The following is a 17,031-nucleotide window of genomic DNA, read 5'->3' as shown; positions in this document are numbered from 1 at the left end:
TCCCCCACGCTCCCACCCCCACGCTCCCACCCCCACGCTCCCCACCCCCACGCTCCCACCCCCACGCTCCCACCCCCACGCTCCCCACCCCCACGCTCCCACCCCCACGCTCCCCACCCCCCACGCTCCCACCCCCCACGCTCCACCCCCACGCTCCCACACCCACGCTCCCACCCCCACGCTCCCACCCCCCACGCTCCCACCCCCACGCTCCCACCCCCACGCTCCCACCCCCACGCTCCCACCCCCCACGCTCCCACCCCCCACGCTCCCACCCCCACGCTCCCACCCCCACGCTCCCACCCCCACGCTCCCACCCCCCACGCTCCCACCCCCACGCTCCCACCCCCACGCTCCCACCCCCCACGCTCCCACCCCCACGCTCCCACCCCCACGCTCCCACCCCCACGCTCCCACCCCCCACGCTCCCACCCCCACGCTCCCACCCCCACGCTCCCACCCCCACGCTCCCACCCCCCACGCTCCCACCCCCACGCTCCACCCCCACGCTCCCACCCCCACGCTCCCACCCCCACGCTCCCACCCCCACGCTCCCACCCCCACGCTCCCACCCCCCACGCTCCCACCCCCACGCTCCACCCCCACGCTCCCACCCCCACGCTCACCTCACGCTCCCACTCTCACGCTCCCTCTCACCCTCTCTCACCCCTCTCTCACCCCCTCTCTCACCCCCTCTCTCACCCCCTCTCTCACCCCCTCTCCACCCCCTCTCACACCCCCTCTCACACCTCTCTCTCACCCTCTCTCTCACCCTCTCTCTCACCCTCTCTCACACACTTATTTTTAAACTTTATTTAAGATTTTCAAATTACATAAAAACAATACATAAAAATAATAACAAACTAAACTAAAACAGTATAAACCCACCCCACCCTCCCTCCCACCCTCAGCAAGGGGAGCAAAAAAAAAAACCCATATCAACCAGATACAAACATAGACCATTTAATATCTTAAGATATTTCTAAACCCATACATTCCAAATAAGGTGACCACATTTGAACAAAAAAAAAGAATAATTATCTTGCAAATTATGTGATTTTTTTCCATGTAAATATGATCTCAATTCATTGGGCCAATGGTTCATATTTACTTCTACATTATCTTTCCAGGTAATCGCAATACACTTCCGTCCTTCTGCTCATGCTAGCCGAACAAAAGCTATCTGAAACTTGTCCAACCCCAAGCCAGTCAGCGAGACAATATATTCCAGCAAAAAAAATTCTGGATCCAATGGACATTTAATCTTAAATAATTTTTCAAAAAAAATATTCTAATATTTTTCCCAAAATGGTTGGACTTTATCACAAGGCCAAACTGCATGTAAAAATGTTCCAGTAGAATCCACGTCGAAAACTTAAATCCGAAATACTAAATCCATATTTTTTCAGTTTCTCTGGGGTCAAATACAACTGATGCAAAAAATTTATAATGAACCAAACTCTATCTTACATTAAGTAATTTAGTCACCCCCATCTTGGCACATCACTTCCCAGTCCTCTTGAGGTATGTCAGAAGATAAACCACCTTCCCATTTATTTCTAGATTTTTTTAAAATTTGATTTATCCATTTCATTTTGCAACAAAGCATATCAGAAATAAGGCCCTTTTTTAACGGATGCAAGAAAGAAACTGTCCCTTCAAAACAATCCTCCATCACCTTATACCTTCAGATTCCCATGCCTTTAAATACCTATTAATCATCGAAAAAGGAATAAACCTATTTTGATATAATGGAGCTTGAGTTGATATCTTTCCCTTCGTAGCTATAGCAAATCCCTAATAAATGTTTTAAGACAGGCATATTGGATCCCTATAATAAACCAGAGTCCCACTTAAATATAAACTGATGAACCTGAGACGCAGAAATACAAGCTAATTCCACTTTAGCCCAACTAGTTTTATTATCTAACATTTTATTAAAAAATTTTAATGGTGTGGCTTCATGATAATTTTGAAAATGAGGAAATTGAAATCCTCCTAAAGCATATTTCCATGTCAATTTCTGTAATGCTACTCTCGCAAACTGCCCCTTCCATAAAAAACTTCCATATTGCCGTATTCAAATCTTGAAAAAATACTTTTGGCAGTAAAAATCGATTCAAGAAGATATAGAATACGTGGGAAAATATTAATTTTAATACAATTTACCTGACCTATTAATGTCAACGGAAGATCTTTCCAGTTAATCAAAGTCCATCTTAATCTTTCTCAATAATGGAAAATAATTTATATAACAATTGATATTTCGCTTCAACCATTACTCCTAAATATTTAATTTTCTCAGACCATTGTAATTTTGAAATCTGTTGACACTCAAACATAATCCCCAACTGAAATTGGCAATATTCACTTTTTTCCAGTTTACTTTATACCCAGGTAATTCACCATATTGTTCCAAACATTTTTGCAAATGTTTTAAAGATTTTACTGGATGTGTTCGATATATCAATACATCACAGCAAACAAATTGATCTTATATTCATCATCTCCAATTCTTATGCTTTAATATCATTTTGTCTGATTGCTTGAGCTCACACACACACACTCTCTCACACACTCAAACACCCTCTCACACTCACACGCGCTCACGCTCTCACACTCACTCTCTCACACAGTCTCTCAGACACTCCCACACTCACTTTCTCCCACACACACACTGACACACACACACTGACCACACTCACACTGACACACTCACACTGACACACTCACACTGACACACTCACACTGACACACTCACACTGACACACTCACACTGACACACTCACACTGACACACTCACACTGACACACTCACACTGACACACTCACACTGACACACTCACACACACTGACACACTCACACACACTGACACACTCACACACACTGACACACTCACACACACTGACACACTCACACACACTCACACACACTGACACATTCACACACACACTGACACATTCACACACACTGACACACTCACACACACTCCCTCCCAAACACCCTACCACACTCTCTCTGACATATACACACGCCCGCTCTCCGACACACGCCGCCCCCCCCACACGCCGCCCCCCCCACACGCCGCCCCCCCACACGCCGCCCCCCCACACGCCGCCCCCCCACACGCCGCCCCCCCACACGCCCCCCCCCACACGCCGCCCCCCCACACGCACGCTCTCCCACACGCACGCTCTCCCACACAGGCTCTCCCACACAGGCTCTCCCACACAGGCTCTGACACACACGCTCTCCCACACACGCTCTCCCACACACGCTCTCCCACACACGCTCTCCCACACACGCTCTCCCACACACGCTCTTCCACACACGCTCTCCCTCACACGCTCTCCCTCACACGCTCTCCCACACACGCTCTCCCACACAGGCTCTCCCACACACGCTCTCCACACACGCACACACACAGTCAAAAACTTTCTACCACGATGAGAAGTTGCAGGAAAGAGTGTAATCCCAGAAGCAGGAAATGTAGAGGGAAGGTCAAGGGGTGAGGGGGGAAGATGTGAGGGGGGGGGGGGTTAGGGGTAGGAGGCTGAGGGGTTAGGGAAGGGGGATGTTGAGGGTGGAGGGGGGAAGATGTTGAGGGTGGTAGGGGGAAGATGTGGGGGGGAGGGGGGTGGGGGGAGGGGGAGGGGGAGGGGGGTCCAGCAGCCCCCCCCCCCACCCCTCCACGGAGTTCCAGAGCCAGGTGGACTCACCAGCACAAGGCTGAGGGTGACCAGCGCTGCCCGACTCATCGCTGCTGCCCGGACCAGTCTCCAGGCTCCGTCTGCTCACCTGCTCCGTCCGCCCGCGGGGGCCGCGCCTCACCTGGGGCGGCCACACCTCCCGCGGGGCCGCGCCTCACCTGGGGCGGCCACACCTCCCGCGGGGCCGCGGATGGGAGGGGTGGAGGAAGAAGCAGGAAGTAGGGAGGGAGGGGGTGAAGGAGGAAGGGGAAAAGAGAAGGGGAGGGGATTGAGTGGGTGAGGGTAAGGGGGAGGTGTAGGGGACGTGTAGGGGAGGGGAGGTGGAGGGGAGGGGGTGAGGTGGAGGGGGTGAGGTGGAGGGGAGGGGGTGAGGGGGAGGGGGTTGGGGTTGGGTGAGGGGAGGGGGTGGAGGGGAGGTGGAGGGGAGGGGTTGAGGGGAGGGGTTGAGGGGAGTGGGGTGAGGGGGAGGGGGTGAGGGGAGGGGGTGCGGGGAGGGGGTGAGGGGAGGGGGTGAGGGGAGGGGGTGAGGGGAGGGGGTGAGGGGAGGGGGTGAGGGGAGGGGGTGAGGGGAGGGGGTGAGGGGAGGTGGGGGGTGAGGGGAGGTGGAGGGGAGGTGGAGGGGAGGGGGTGAGGGGAAGGGGTGAGGGGAGGTGGAGGGGAGGGGAGGTGGAGGGGAGGTGGAGGGGGAGGGGGTGAGGGGTGGTGGAGGGGAGGGGGTGAGGGGGTGGTGAGGGAGGTGTAGGGGAGGGGGTGAGGGGAGGGGAAGTGTAGGGGAGGGGTGAGGGAGGGGGTGAGGGGAGGTGTAGGGGAGGGAGTGAGGGGAGAGGTTGAGGGGAATGGGTTGAGGTGAGGGGGTGAGGGGAGGTGTAGGGGAGGGGGAAGGGGAGATGGGGTGAGGGGGAGGCGGAGGGGGGATCGGAGGGGGGAAGTGGAGAGTGAGGGGGAGGAAGAGGGAGGGGGAGTGTGGGGGAGGGGAGTGTAGGGGAAGGGGAGTGGGGGAGGTGAAGGGGAGGAGGTGAGGGGGAGGTGTAGGGGAGGGGGAGGGGGAGGTGTAGGGGAGGGTGGTGAGGGTGGTGAGGGGAGGGGGTGAGGGAAGGTGGAGGGGAGGGGGTGAGGGGAGGTGGAGGGGAGGGGTGAGGGGAGGTGGAGGGAGGGGGGGGAGGGGAGGGAGGGGTGAGGGGAGGGGGTGAGGGGAGGGGGTGAGGGAGGGGGTGAGGGGAGGGGTGAGGGGAGGGGGTGAGGGGAGGGGGTGAGGGGAGGGGGTGAGGGAGGGGGTGGAGGGAGGGGGTGAGGGGAGGGGGTGAGGGGAGGGGGTGAGGGGAGGTGGAGGGGAGGGGGGTGAGGGGAGGGGGTGAGGGGAGGGTGAGGGAGGTGGAGGGGAGGGGAGGGGTGGAGGGGAGGGGAGGTGGAGGGGAGGTGGAGGGGAGGGGGGTGAGGGGTGGTGGAGGGGAGGGGGGTGAGGGGTGGTGGAGGGGAGGTGTAGGGGAGGGGGTGAGGGGAAGTGTAGGGGAGGGGGTGAGGGGAGGGGGTGAGGGGAGGTGTAGGGGAGGGGGTGAGGGGAGAGGTTGAGGGGAATGGGTTGAGGGGAGGGGGTGAGGGGGTGAGGGGGAGGTGTAGGGGAGGGGGAAGGGGAGATGGGGTGAGGGGGGAGGCGGAGGGGGGAAGGGGAGAGTGAGGGGGAGGGAAGAGGGAGGGGGAGTGTGGGGGAGGGGAGTGTAGGGGAAGGGGAGTGGGGGAGGTGAAGGGGAGGAGGTGAGGGGGAGGTGTAGGGGAGGGGGAGGGGGAGGTGTAGGGGAGGGTGGTGTGGGTGAGGTGAAGGCAAGGAGGAAGTTATGTATGTTTGGGAGAGGCTGAGGTGAGGGGAGAAGGGAAGGGGTGGAGGTACAATGGGAGGGAAGGGGAATTTGGGGGAGAGAGGGGAGAAGGAGGGATAGGAATTGTAAAAGCAGAGTGAGTAGGAGGATGAGAGAACGAGAGGAGGAAGCTGTGGAAGGGAAGAAGATGGTAAAGTAGCTGAAAATGACGGCAGGACAGGCAGAAGATGAGGGAATGAGGACAAGGGCAAAGGGGAGAGGGCTGGAGAGGAGGGCAAGGGTGGGAAGGAAGGGGATGTAGGATGAAATAGTTGAAGATGATTTTTTAATACTTTCACCTCTTGATGTTTTGTTCTGAAATGTGCAAGATAAATGCCATGACTCGGTGACTCTGCTTTGAAAAGTTTATTTTTATCTATAGATTAAACACCAATATTGTGAACAGGTCAATTACATCAGAATATACAACCACCATTGAAAACTGAGTGTTTCTCGCATGATCTTTCTTAATTAAATTTAGTTATGCAAGATGCTAACAGGCCCTCCGGCTCTCGTGCTCGTGACCTCGAAATACACCAATTAACCTACAATCCCCGTACGTTTTTGAAGGGTGCGGGGAAACTGGAACACCCGGAGGAAACCAACACAGACGCGGGGAGAAACTCCTTGGTACAGTGCCGGATTCGAACCTGGAACGCTGGCACTGTATTAGCATCACACGAACCGCTATGCTGACCGTGCCCCACTTACGCTAACTGTGCTGCCCCTACTCTAACCACGCCACCTTGTAGCTCTCCCCTAGTATACAATACAGTCCATTGGATTAGAAACATCAGGTCGACACTGATGAACAAGAAAAAAAAGTCTCCATCTTTGAAATGCTATTCTGCAAAAATCAGTCCCAGCAATTTTCTCTCCCCTCTCACTCATCTCCCTCGACTTACACCACCTCCTGGCAGATCAGCAAGCCTTCACCGGTTGTCTCTCGTGCAGCCCCCTGCGATTTCATTATCAGCCTTTCGACTGCCATCCAGTCAGACATTAACTGGATTCTCTCCACCTTCCCATTTTTCCTGAAACTTGGAACGCTGCTTTTCTAACTTCCCCACCCCCTTCCCCTCCCCATTCTGACTACATAACTTCCACTGCTTTCACTCTCCGCAGATGCTGTCTGACTTGCAGAGCATTTTCCCCACAATTCCCATTTTTTTTCATCCTGTGTGATACTTATATAGGTCAAAAACTGCCACCATGAGGAGGATTTTTTATCTAATAAATGCACGATAACCTCACTATTCTAACAGCATTAAAAACCAATAGTTATATACAAAATGGGTTAAACCATTATAAATCTGTACAACACCACAATTTTCTGTATATGTACACTCTCTTTGCATAGTATTACCAGCATTTATTTGACTTGTGGCTTTATTCAATCTTCACCACTGTTCATCTTAATTAAATAAATGCTAGTTTTATAAAGAAATTCATGGCATATGTGGAGCACACTCCTGAGCCACAGAGGGTTACTGAGATTAGGCCCATTTTCCAGTGCCGTGCCCATTACGGGCTAGTCTAAAACATATTACGTGCTCTTCCAGGAGCGACCAAGGTTCCTGCCTCCGCTACACTCTAATGTGCCATGGATAACGGAACCCTATCTTCTTTATGGGTCACAGCTTTCCCTTAACTCTCTTCCTTTGCTAATCCGACGTCACCTACACTGCCTGTCACAAGATCAACAGCTGATGCACAACGGGACGTTCAGCTCATCATCTTCTTCTTCAGTCCTCCAGATAGATCCGGAAAACCAAACATTAAACGCTTCCTTGAAGTGAAATACCAAAGTCTGCAGGTGCCGTGATCGTAGTCAAGGAACTCAGCAGGTCTCACACAGCGTCTATGGGACGTAAAGAGATATAACTGATGTTTCACGGTACGAGTTAAAAGCAGGCACATGCCTGAATTAAAAGACTGGGAGAAGGGAAAGGGGGAGGAGCACAGGCCAACAGACAAATGGTGAGAATGGAATACGATAAGAAGACAAGAGAGAAGAAAGGTGAGCATTGAATGTGGGACGGGGATTTGTTCCTTGTCAATCACTGAAAGAGACCAGAGACTCTCCTTTAATTTGGAAGAAACATATTAAGGCAGCCCAGATAAATTGATCTAAAAACACATCTAGAAATATGAAAGGGGTGAATAAGATAGAGGCAGGAAAATTGTTTTCACTGGTCGATGAGACCAGAACTAGGGGACACAGCCTCAAGATTCAGAGGAGTAGATTTACGATGGAGATGAGGAAAAACTTTTTCTCAGAGAATCGTGAATCTGTGGAATTCTCTGCCCAGGGAAGAGGCTGAGGTGATTTCTGTGGTGATATGTAATTCCACCACTAGGTCACCAGGGGTCACCCCGGTGACTTTGTCTATAAAGCAGTCCAGAGCTACAGTCCAGCCTTCCAGGTTTGTCTTAGTGTACATATTAGTTTATTAAAGCTGTCTTATCCTTGCACTGCTGGTGTGGTTAATGTCAGTACAATTTAATAAACTAATATCATAGCTACTAGGGTGGAAGCTGCTTCTGCTCCAACGCGCATTCCCGACCACTTGGAGATTCTTCCTGAGGAATGGAATCCGGGGATGACCAGCACGCACGTGCACCCGAGGACAGAGATGGCGAAGAACTGCTGTACAGGAATCGCGGTGGAATAATGCGGAGAAGACCACAGAAGTACGATAGGACAGATAAGAAACGACCAAGAGCCCTGCACGGTACAGGTGCTGCCAAACCAAAACCCCAGTCCGATCAGAAAGGGGCCACTACAAGTGTGGGTGGAAGGATCTCCACAAGTCATGCTCCCGATCGCCACATATATGCAGAATTCCCAACCACTCCAGAGCCAGAGAAAGCAGACACCGCTCCCGTCACTCCCCCAGCAGCATCACCCAGTACCCCAGGGTCCACCCTTGCTACACCTAAGGTACCAGAGACTGCGGCTTAGCCATGTGCTGTGATAGACAGGCTGGAGCTCGGCCCCAAAAATTCTGGAGCAGGCACGCACTTCGCTGGCAGAGATGCTTTCTGAATTACGTGGAGGGTGCTGAGGCATCGGATAAAGAGCTATTAATGGTGCTATTAGCCCAGCTGGGAGATTACCCTTACTCCCTTATGCCAGGTCCTACCAAGAGGCAATGAGCATTTTATAGAGGCATTACAGTAAGGGGCATAGTGAACTCCACTCCCGGTACAGACTCATGACCAGGTCACAACAAGTAAGGGAGTCTGCCAGAGACCTTATACTCTCTCTGAAAGACCTGGTGAGAGGCTGCAACTTTAAAGCAGTATCAGCTCAACAGTATGCGGAGGACCTTATTAGGGACAGAATTGTTGTGGGCATACGGTCCACTGAGACGAGACATCGATTGCTGGAGAAAGGAATGGTGGGGCTAGATGAGGCAGAGACTATTGCAGAAGCTTTAGAAAACACCAGGAAAGAATTGGAGGAGTTCTCAGAGGACCCTGGGGCTGGGACAAACGTCACACTGCTGGATTCTCTAGCCCCACGAAAAGAAAAGTATGCTGCCTCACAGGAATTCATAGCAGCAGCACCTTGAGGGTCCCAAGTGCTTTTTCTGTGGACAAAGAAAGCACCCCAGAGCTCTCTGCCCTGCCAGAGAAAATGTCTGTTCCAACTGTGGAAAACATGGGCATCATGCAAAAGTCTGCAGAAGCCCCAAGGCCACAGCCAAGACCTATTCTCATGCTGGTGAGAGCTGGGAAAGCTCTTCTTTCTCCACAGACAAACAGAAGAAGAAGAATTCCATGTGCAGCCGGCCATCTTGGACAAATGCTACAGAACAGAAGACACAGTCTTCAGGAGATGAATATGGCGCCGAATATTATTGGATGGAAGAACATGCCAATTTGCTTCCTTACACATGAATCAGGCAAGAACACACAATTTATCTGATGCCACTGTGTGCATCAAAATTAATGATGTGAGGGTAAATTGCTTCATAGATAGTGGAAGCACTGAAAGTTTTATTGACCAGGGGTTAGTCAACCGCCTTGCCCTCCCCACACGCCCAAGTGAGCACCAGATCCTGTTAGCAGCCAGCAGCCTTGTGGCTGACGTAAAACAGTTTTGCAGGGTTACTCTCAAAATCCAGGACACAAAATGTGAAGGGTTCAAATTACTAGAACTCCCTCACCTCTGTGCCCCGGTACTATTGGGGTTAGATTTTCAGTGCCAGTTAGAAAGCATTACAATAGGGCACAACGGGCCTCACCCCCCCCCCCCCACCCCCCACTACACCTTGCGAAGAAACAACACTGCATCCTGTCTGTCCTGAACATAGAACCCCCTCCGCTGTTCACACACCTGACCCCAGAATGCACACCAATAGCCAGAAAGAGCAGGAGGTACAGCCTGAGGGACAGAGCCTTCATTAGGATGGAGGTCCGCAGGCTACTACAGGAGGGCATCATAGAACAGAGCACCAGCCCTGGAGAGCCCAGGTGGTTGTAGTCAAGTCAGGAGAAAAACTGCACGTGGTAGTGGATTACAGCCAGACAATCAACAAATTTACACAACTAGATGCCTACCCCTTGCCACGCATAGCAGACATGGTCAACAACATTACATAAGGTGTTCTCCACCATAGACCTGAAGACAGCATACCACCAACTGCCCATTGGAAACAGCGATCGCATTTACACGGCACTTGAGGCAGACGGCTAGCTGTATCAATTTCTGCAACTCCCCTTCGGTGTCACCAATGGAGTGTCCCTGTTTCAGAGAGAAATGGACCAAATAGTAGATGAGTTCCAATTGAAAGCGGTGTCCCCCTACTTAGACAACGTGACAATCTGTGGCCACACTCAGGAGGATCATGACACAAATTTAAAACGCTTCTTCCAGGCAGCCAAGGAAAGGAACCTAACGTACAACAGGCACCAATGCGACTTTAGCGCCAGGAAGTTGCCAATCCTGGGCTACATAGTGCAGAACAGGGAAATCAGCCCAGACCCAGCCCGCATGCACCCTCTCCTAGACCTTCCAGTGCCACACACGCTGAAAGCACTAAAAAGGTGTTTGGGACTGTTCACTTACTACGCCCAATGGGTCCCCAACTCTGCCGACGGGACCCATCCACTTATAAAAGCTTCAGTTTTCCCACTGTGCCCACCAGCCACCAGAGCATTCAGGGACATTAGGGACCATATCGCTAAAGCTACCATGTGCTCCATAAATGAGTCGATCCTGTTTCAAGTAGAAATGGATGCATCCGATGTTGCTCTGGCAGCCACCCTAAACCAAGACGGACGATCAGTGGCCCTTTTCTTGCGAACCCTACAGGGGTCAGAAGTAAGACTCAGGAGTAGAGAAGGAGGCCCTAGCCATTGTGGAAGCAGTAAGGCACTGGCGACATTATCTGGCGTGCAAACACTTCACCCTCATCACGGACCAACAGTCTGTGGCTTTTATGTTCGATAACCAGAACAGGGGGAGAATTAAGAATGACAAAATCCTGCGCTGGCAGATAGAATTGTCTACATTTAACTTTGACATTCTATACCACCCCGGGAGACTCAATGAGTCTGGGAGCTCATTACTACAACCACCTGGGCTCTTCAGCATGTTTGGGTACCCGAACTACATACACACAGACAGGGGAGCTGCATTCATGAGCGCAGAAGTACCGCAGTACCTGCACGAGAGAGGGATTGTTACCAGCCGCACTGCAAGTTACAATCCCAGGGGGAATGGACAAGTCGAAATGGAAAATGCCACTATCTGGAAAACAGTCCTCTTGACTTTAAAAGCAAAAGACCTGCCTGTTACTAGATGGTAAGAAGTGTTGCCAGAAGCACTACACTCTATACATTCTTTGTTGTGTACTGCCACTAACACGACCCGACATGAACATACCTTTTCTTTCACAAGAAAAGCCACGACGGGCACAGTACTGCCTAAATAGATGATGACACCGGGACCTGTTCTTCTCTGGAAGCACTGCAAGACCACACAAAGCGAACCCACTGTAGGGGTCACTTCTCTGGACCATCAGCTCAGAAAGGAAGGAGGGAAAAGAGGAGAGCAGTAGTGACAGGGGATTCGATAGTTGGGGGGTCAGATAAGAGGTTCTTTAGGAGAGATCGAGAATCCCGGATAATCTGTTGCCTCCCTGGAGCATGTGTCCTCGGTATCTCAGAAGGGAGGGTGAGCAGCCAGGTGTGGTGGTCCATGTAGGGACCAATGACGTGGGTAGGAAGGATGAGGAGGTCTTGCAAAGAAAGTCAGGGAGTTGGATGCAAAGTTGAAGGACGGGACCTTTAGGGTTGCCATCTCTGTTTTGCTACCTGCGGCACGTGCTAGTGAGGCTCGGAATAGGAAGTTAAATATGTGACTAAATAGATGGAGCAGGTGGGAGGGCTTCATGTTCCTGGACAATTGGGCTCTGTTCCAGGGAAGGTGGGACCTGTTTCGACGGGATGGTTGCACCTGAACTGGAGGGGGACTAACAACCTTGTGTATAGACTTGCTAGTGCTGCTCTGGGGAATTAATTTAAACTAGATTGGCAGAGGGATGGGAACCCGAGTGTTGGAGCAGATAGTGAGGTGGAGGAGGGTAAAGGTCACGCAAGGTCTGCATGTATAGACAGAAATCAAAGTTTTGTACTTGATAGAAATGTTCTCAGGTGTATTTATTTCAATGCAAGGAGTATTGTTGGAAAAGGCAGACAAACTTACGGCGTAGATTGGCGTGTGGGGTTATGACATTATTGCTATTAGTAAGATTTGGTTGCAGGAGGAGCAGGACTGGCAACTCAATGTTCTGGGGTTCTGTTGTTTCCAACGTATTGGAGGGGGAGGGATGAAAAGGGGAGGAGTGGCATTGCTCATCAGGGAATATATAACAGCTGTGCTAAGACAGGACAGCCCAGAAGGCTTGTCTACAGAGGCTACATGGGTGGAGTGAGGAACGGGAAAGGTTGTATTACAGAGAGAATCTGTAGAGAAATAGATGCAAGAAACAGAAAGTTGTGGTAGTAATATTGACTGGGACTCCCTTGCTGTAAAAGGACTGGATGGCTTCAATGTGTTCAGGAACGTTTTCAAAATCAATACATATATAGAGGTACCAGCGAGAGAGAATGCAATACTTGATCTCAAATTAGGGATCCAGAAAAGTCAAGTGGCAGAAGTCTGTGTAGGTGAACATTTTGGGTCCAGTGGCCATAATGTCATTAGTTTCAAGTTAATTATGGAGACGGATAAGTCTGGTCCTCGGGCTGAGATTCAAACCTGGAGAAAGGACAATTGTGGAAATGAGAAAGGATTGAGGAAAAGTGGATTGGGATAAGTTGTTTCCAGCAAGTGGAAGGCCTTCAAAGACAAAATTTTAAAGAGTGTAGAGTTTGCAAGTTCCCATCAGGATTAAAGGGATAAGGAACCTTGGTTTTCAAGGGATATTAGCGATCTGGTTAAGAAGAAGAGAGAGGTGTACAGCAAATATAGATAACAAGGAGCTAATGAGGTACTTGAAGAGTATAGAAAATGTAATAAAATATTTAAGAAGGAAATCAGGAAGGTAAAAGAAGACAGGAGGTTGCTTTGGCAGAGAATGTGAACATAAACTGAAGGATTTCTTCAAGTATGTTAAGAGTTCTTTCTTTGGCTTGGCTTCGCGGACGAAGATTTGTGGAGGGGTAATGTCCACGTCAGCTGCAGGCTCGTTTGTGGCTGACAAGTCCGATGCAGGACAGGCAGACACGGTTGCAGCGGTTGCAAGGGAAAATTGGTTGGTTGGGGTTGGGTGTTGGGTTTTTCCTCCTTTGTCTTTTGTCAGTGAGGTGGGCTCTGCGGTCTTCTTCAAAGGAGGTTGCTGCCTGCCGAACTGTGAGGTGCCAAGATGTTAAGAGTAAAGGGATAGTAAGGGACAAAATTGGTCCCCTAGAAGATCAGAGTAGTTGTCTATGTGTGGAGCCTCACGAAATGGGGGAGGTCTTAAACAGACTTTATAAAATCAGTATTTAAAAAAAATACTGGCATAGTGTATCAGGAAGGAAGGGAAACAAGCAATAGTGGCATGGAACATATAAAGAGGAGAAGGTGCTTGCTGCCTTACAGTGAATAAAGATAGATAAATCCCCAGGGCCTGACAGGATATTCCCTCAGACCTTGAGGGAGATGAGTATAGAAATTGCAGGGGCCCTGGCAGAAATATTTAATATGTCCTTAGCCTCGGCGAGGTGCCGGAGGATTGGAGAGTAGTTCAATGTTGTTCTGTTGTTTAAAAAAGGCTCCAAAAGTAAACCAGGAAATTAAAGGCAGCTGAGTCTGATGTCAGTAGTGGGTAAATTATTGGAGGTTGTTCTGAGAGATCAGATATTCTGCATGGCTTTGTGCTTAGTAGGTCGTGTTTAACCAATCTGAGAGTTTTTCGAGGTTATCAGAAAGTAGATGTTGTCTACATGGTTTTTATTGAGGTCTTTGACGAGGTCCCACATGGGAGGTTAGTTCAGAAGGTTCAGACACTAGGTATCCATGGAGAGGTTATAAACTGGATTCAAAATTGTTTGAATGGGAGAAGACAGACTGGAGGCCTGTGACTAATGGTGTATCTCAAGGATTGGTGCTGGGCCCATTGTTGTTCATTGTCCATATCAATGATCTGGATGATAACGTGGGAAACTGGTTCAGCAACTTTGCTGATGACACTAAGATTGGAGGCATCGTGGACAGAGAGGAAGGGTTTCAAAGCTTTCAGAGGGATCTGGTCCAACTTGAAAAACAGGCCAGAAAAAGGCAGGTGGAATTAAATGCAGTCAAGTGTCTTCTTCTTTTCTTTGGCTTGGCTTCGCGGACGAAGATTTATGGAGGGGGTAAAAAAGTCCACGTCAGCTGCAGGCTCGTTTGTGGCTGACAAGTCCGATGCGGGACAGGCAGACATGATTGCAGCGGTTGCAGGGGAAAATTGGTTGGTTGGGGTTGGGTGTTGGGTTTTTCCTCCTTTGCCTTTTGTCAGTGAGGTGGGCTCTGCGGTCTTCTTCAAAGGAGGTTGCTGCCCGCCAAACTATGAGGCGCCAAGATGCACGGTTTGAGGCGTTATCAGCCCACTGGCGGTGGTCAATGTGGCAGGCACCAAGAGATTTCTTTAGGCAGTCCTTGTACCTCTTCTCCGGTGCACCTCTGCCACGGTGGCCAGCGGAGAGCTCGCCATATAACACGATCTTGGGAAGGCGATGGTCCTCCATTCTGGAGACGCGACCCATCCAGCGCAGTCAAGTGTGAGGAAGGACAAACCAAGGTATGACGTACACAGTAAATGGTCGGGCACTGAGGAGTGCAGAGGAACAAAGGGACCTGGGAATACAGATACATCATTCCCTGAAAGTGGCCTCACAGATAGAAGAGAGGGTTGTAAAGAAAGATTTTGTAATCTTGGCCTTCATAATTCAAAGTATTGAGTACAGGAGTTGGGATGTTATGGTGAAGTTGTACAAGACATTGGTGAGGCCTAATTTAGAATATCATGTACAGTTCTGGTCACCAAACTACAGGAAGGATATCAGTAAGATTGGGAGTGTGCAGAGAAGATTTACTAGGATGTTGCTGGGTCTTCAGAAGTTGAATTACAGGGAAAGATTAAACAGGTTAGGACTTTATTCCTGGGAGCATTTAAGAATGTGGGATGATTTGACAGAGGTTTACAAAATTATGATGGGTATAGACAGAGTAAATGCTTGTAGGCTCTTTCCACTGAGATTAGGAGGGATAAATTCATGGCTTTAGGGTGAAATAGGAAAGGTTTAGGGGGAACCTCTTCTCTCAGAGAGTGGTGGGAATGTGCAGGTCAGTGGGATTAGCAGAATGATGTTTCGGCACAGACTTGAAGGGCCAAATGGCCTGTTTTCTGCGCTGTACTGTTCTATGGTTCAACAAGCATTTGGATAGGGAGAGTTTTGAGGGCCCGAATGGGATGAGCCCACGATGGCAATAGTCAGCATGGATAAATTAGGAGAAGAGCCTCCTCCATGCCGCTTGGCTCTATGACGACTTCCCACAAATGGAGACCCTGCATCAGCCAACCATCTCCCCATGGTCACCCTTTAGTCTCCCACACTCTGGGGAATAAAGCCCCAGCCCATCCAACCTCTCCACAAAACTCAAGCCCTCCAGTTTCCTACGATCTCTCTTCTGCACCCCTGCCAAACGGGTTCCTCCAGCAGGTTGTTTGTTGCCCTTGACTGGAACTGAAGGAAACTGTACTAACCAGTGTTAGACAGGGAAGTCTGCAGACACTGTGATCGTAGAGCAATACGCAAAAGTGCTGGAGAACCTTTTCTTTTGAGCTTGAGCCCTTTACTCGAGATATGAGCAGAAAGAAAGCCGGCACCTGAATGAAAAGGTGGCAGGAGGAGAGGAGAGGAGGGAGGAAGGGCAGGGGGAGGAGTACACACCAACAGGCTAGAGGTCATGGATGGGTATGGGTGGGAGGACAGAAAACAGCTGAGAAGTGATGGAGGAGGGAGTAGCTCCCTGACTAGATGGAAGGAGGTGGGGATCAGGAGGAAAAGAGACAGAGCGATAGGGAAAGAAAGAGAGACATGGGAGCAGTTTAACGGAAAATGGAAAGTCAGTGTTAATACTATCCGGTCAGAGAGTGCTCAGACGAGATATTAGGTGTTGTTCTTTCAAAGATTCATGCGCACGAGTTCCCGCACCATAGGAATTCAAGGACAATTTCTTTCCTGCTATCATCAGACTCCTGAATTACCTCACGTGAGTGACATTGCCTCTGTTATGTTCTACCTGATCTCCTGCTGTCCCTTTGCACCCTGCTCTGTGCGTGTCCTGTTGCACTATGCATGGGTTGACCAGATGGACTGATTGCCAAAACAAACTTTCTCACTGCACCTTTTTTTTGGCTTTTTAAAAATTTTTCACACTGTGAACCATATCAACCAAAATACATACAAACATTTCCCTCTTAAATATACACAGTGGCATTTTCTCCCCTTTTTTCTCCCCCTACCTTCCCTCCCCCTTCCCACCCCCCTCCAAAACCATTTAACGTTCAACATATACATTACAATAAACCCATTAAACAATGTCATCACACAATGAAAAATAAACAAGAAAAATGTGTCATCTACTTTTACACTCTGGGTCAGTTGATTTCGTCTTCTTCTCCTTCTGTCATTTTAGGGGGTGGTGGCCCGCGGTAGGCCCTCTCTGTTGTGTTCCATGTACGGTTCCCAAATTTGATCAAATAATGTGACTTTATTTTTTTTTAATTATATGTTATTTTTTCCAATGGAATACATTTATTCTTTTCCATGTACCTTCGCTGTATTCTCAGGTTCTCTTCTGATTTCCAAGTTGACATTATACATTTTTTTGCTACTGCTAAGGCTATCATAATGAATCTTTTTTTCGCTTTATCCAATTTGAGGTCTCATTCTTTACTTCTTATATTACTTAGAAGAAAGATCTC

General features: G+C 50.0%; 1 protein-coding gene across 1 annotated transcript in view; it reads right to left on the bottom strand.

Moving 5' to 3' along the window:
- LOC138755850 (desmoglein-4-like) overlaps positions 1-3,830 on the bottom strand; it is a 139,291-nt gene extending 135,461 nt beyond the window's left edge. Inside the window, exon 1 of the mRNA XM_069922572.1 lies at positions 3,720-3,830. Within this exon, the coding sequence (XP_069778673.1) occupies positions 3,720-3,758 (39 nt within the window). The 5' untranslated portion in view covers positions 3,759-3,830. The remainder of the gene's footprint in view (positions 1-3,719) is intronic.
- Positions 3,831-17,031: the final 13,201 nt, after the last annotated feature.

The sequence above is a fragment of the Narcine bancroftii genome, chromosome 2, assembly GCF_036971445.1.
Source record: "Narcine bancroftii isolate sNarBan1 chromosome 2, sNarBan1.hap1, whole genome shotgun sequence".
Lineage (NCBI taxonomy): Eukaryota > Metazoa > Chordata > Chondrichthyes > Torpediniformes > Narcinidae > Narcine > Narcine bancroftii.
This window is presented reverse-complemented; position numbering and strand designations above follow the sequence as displayed.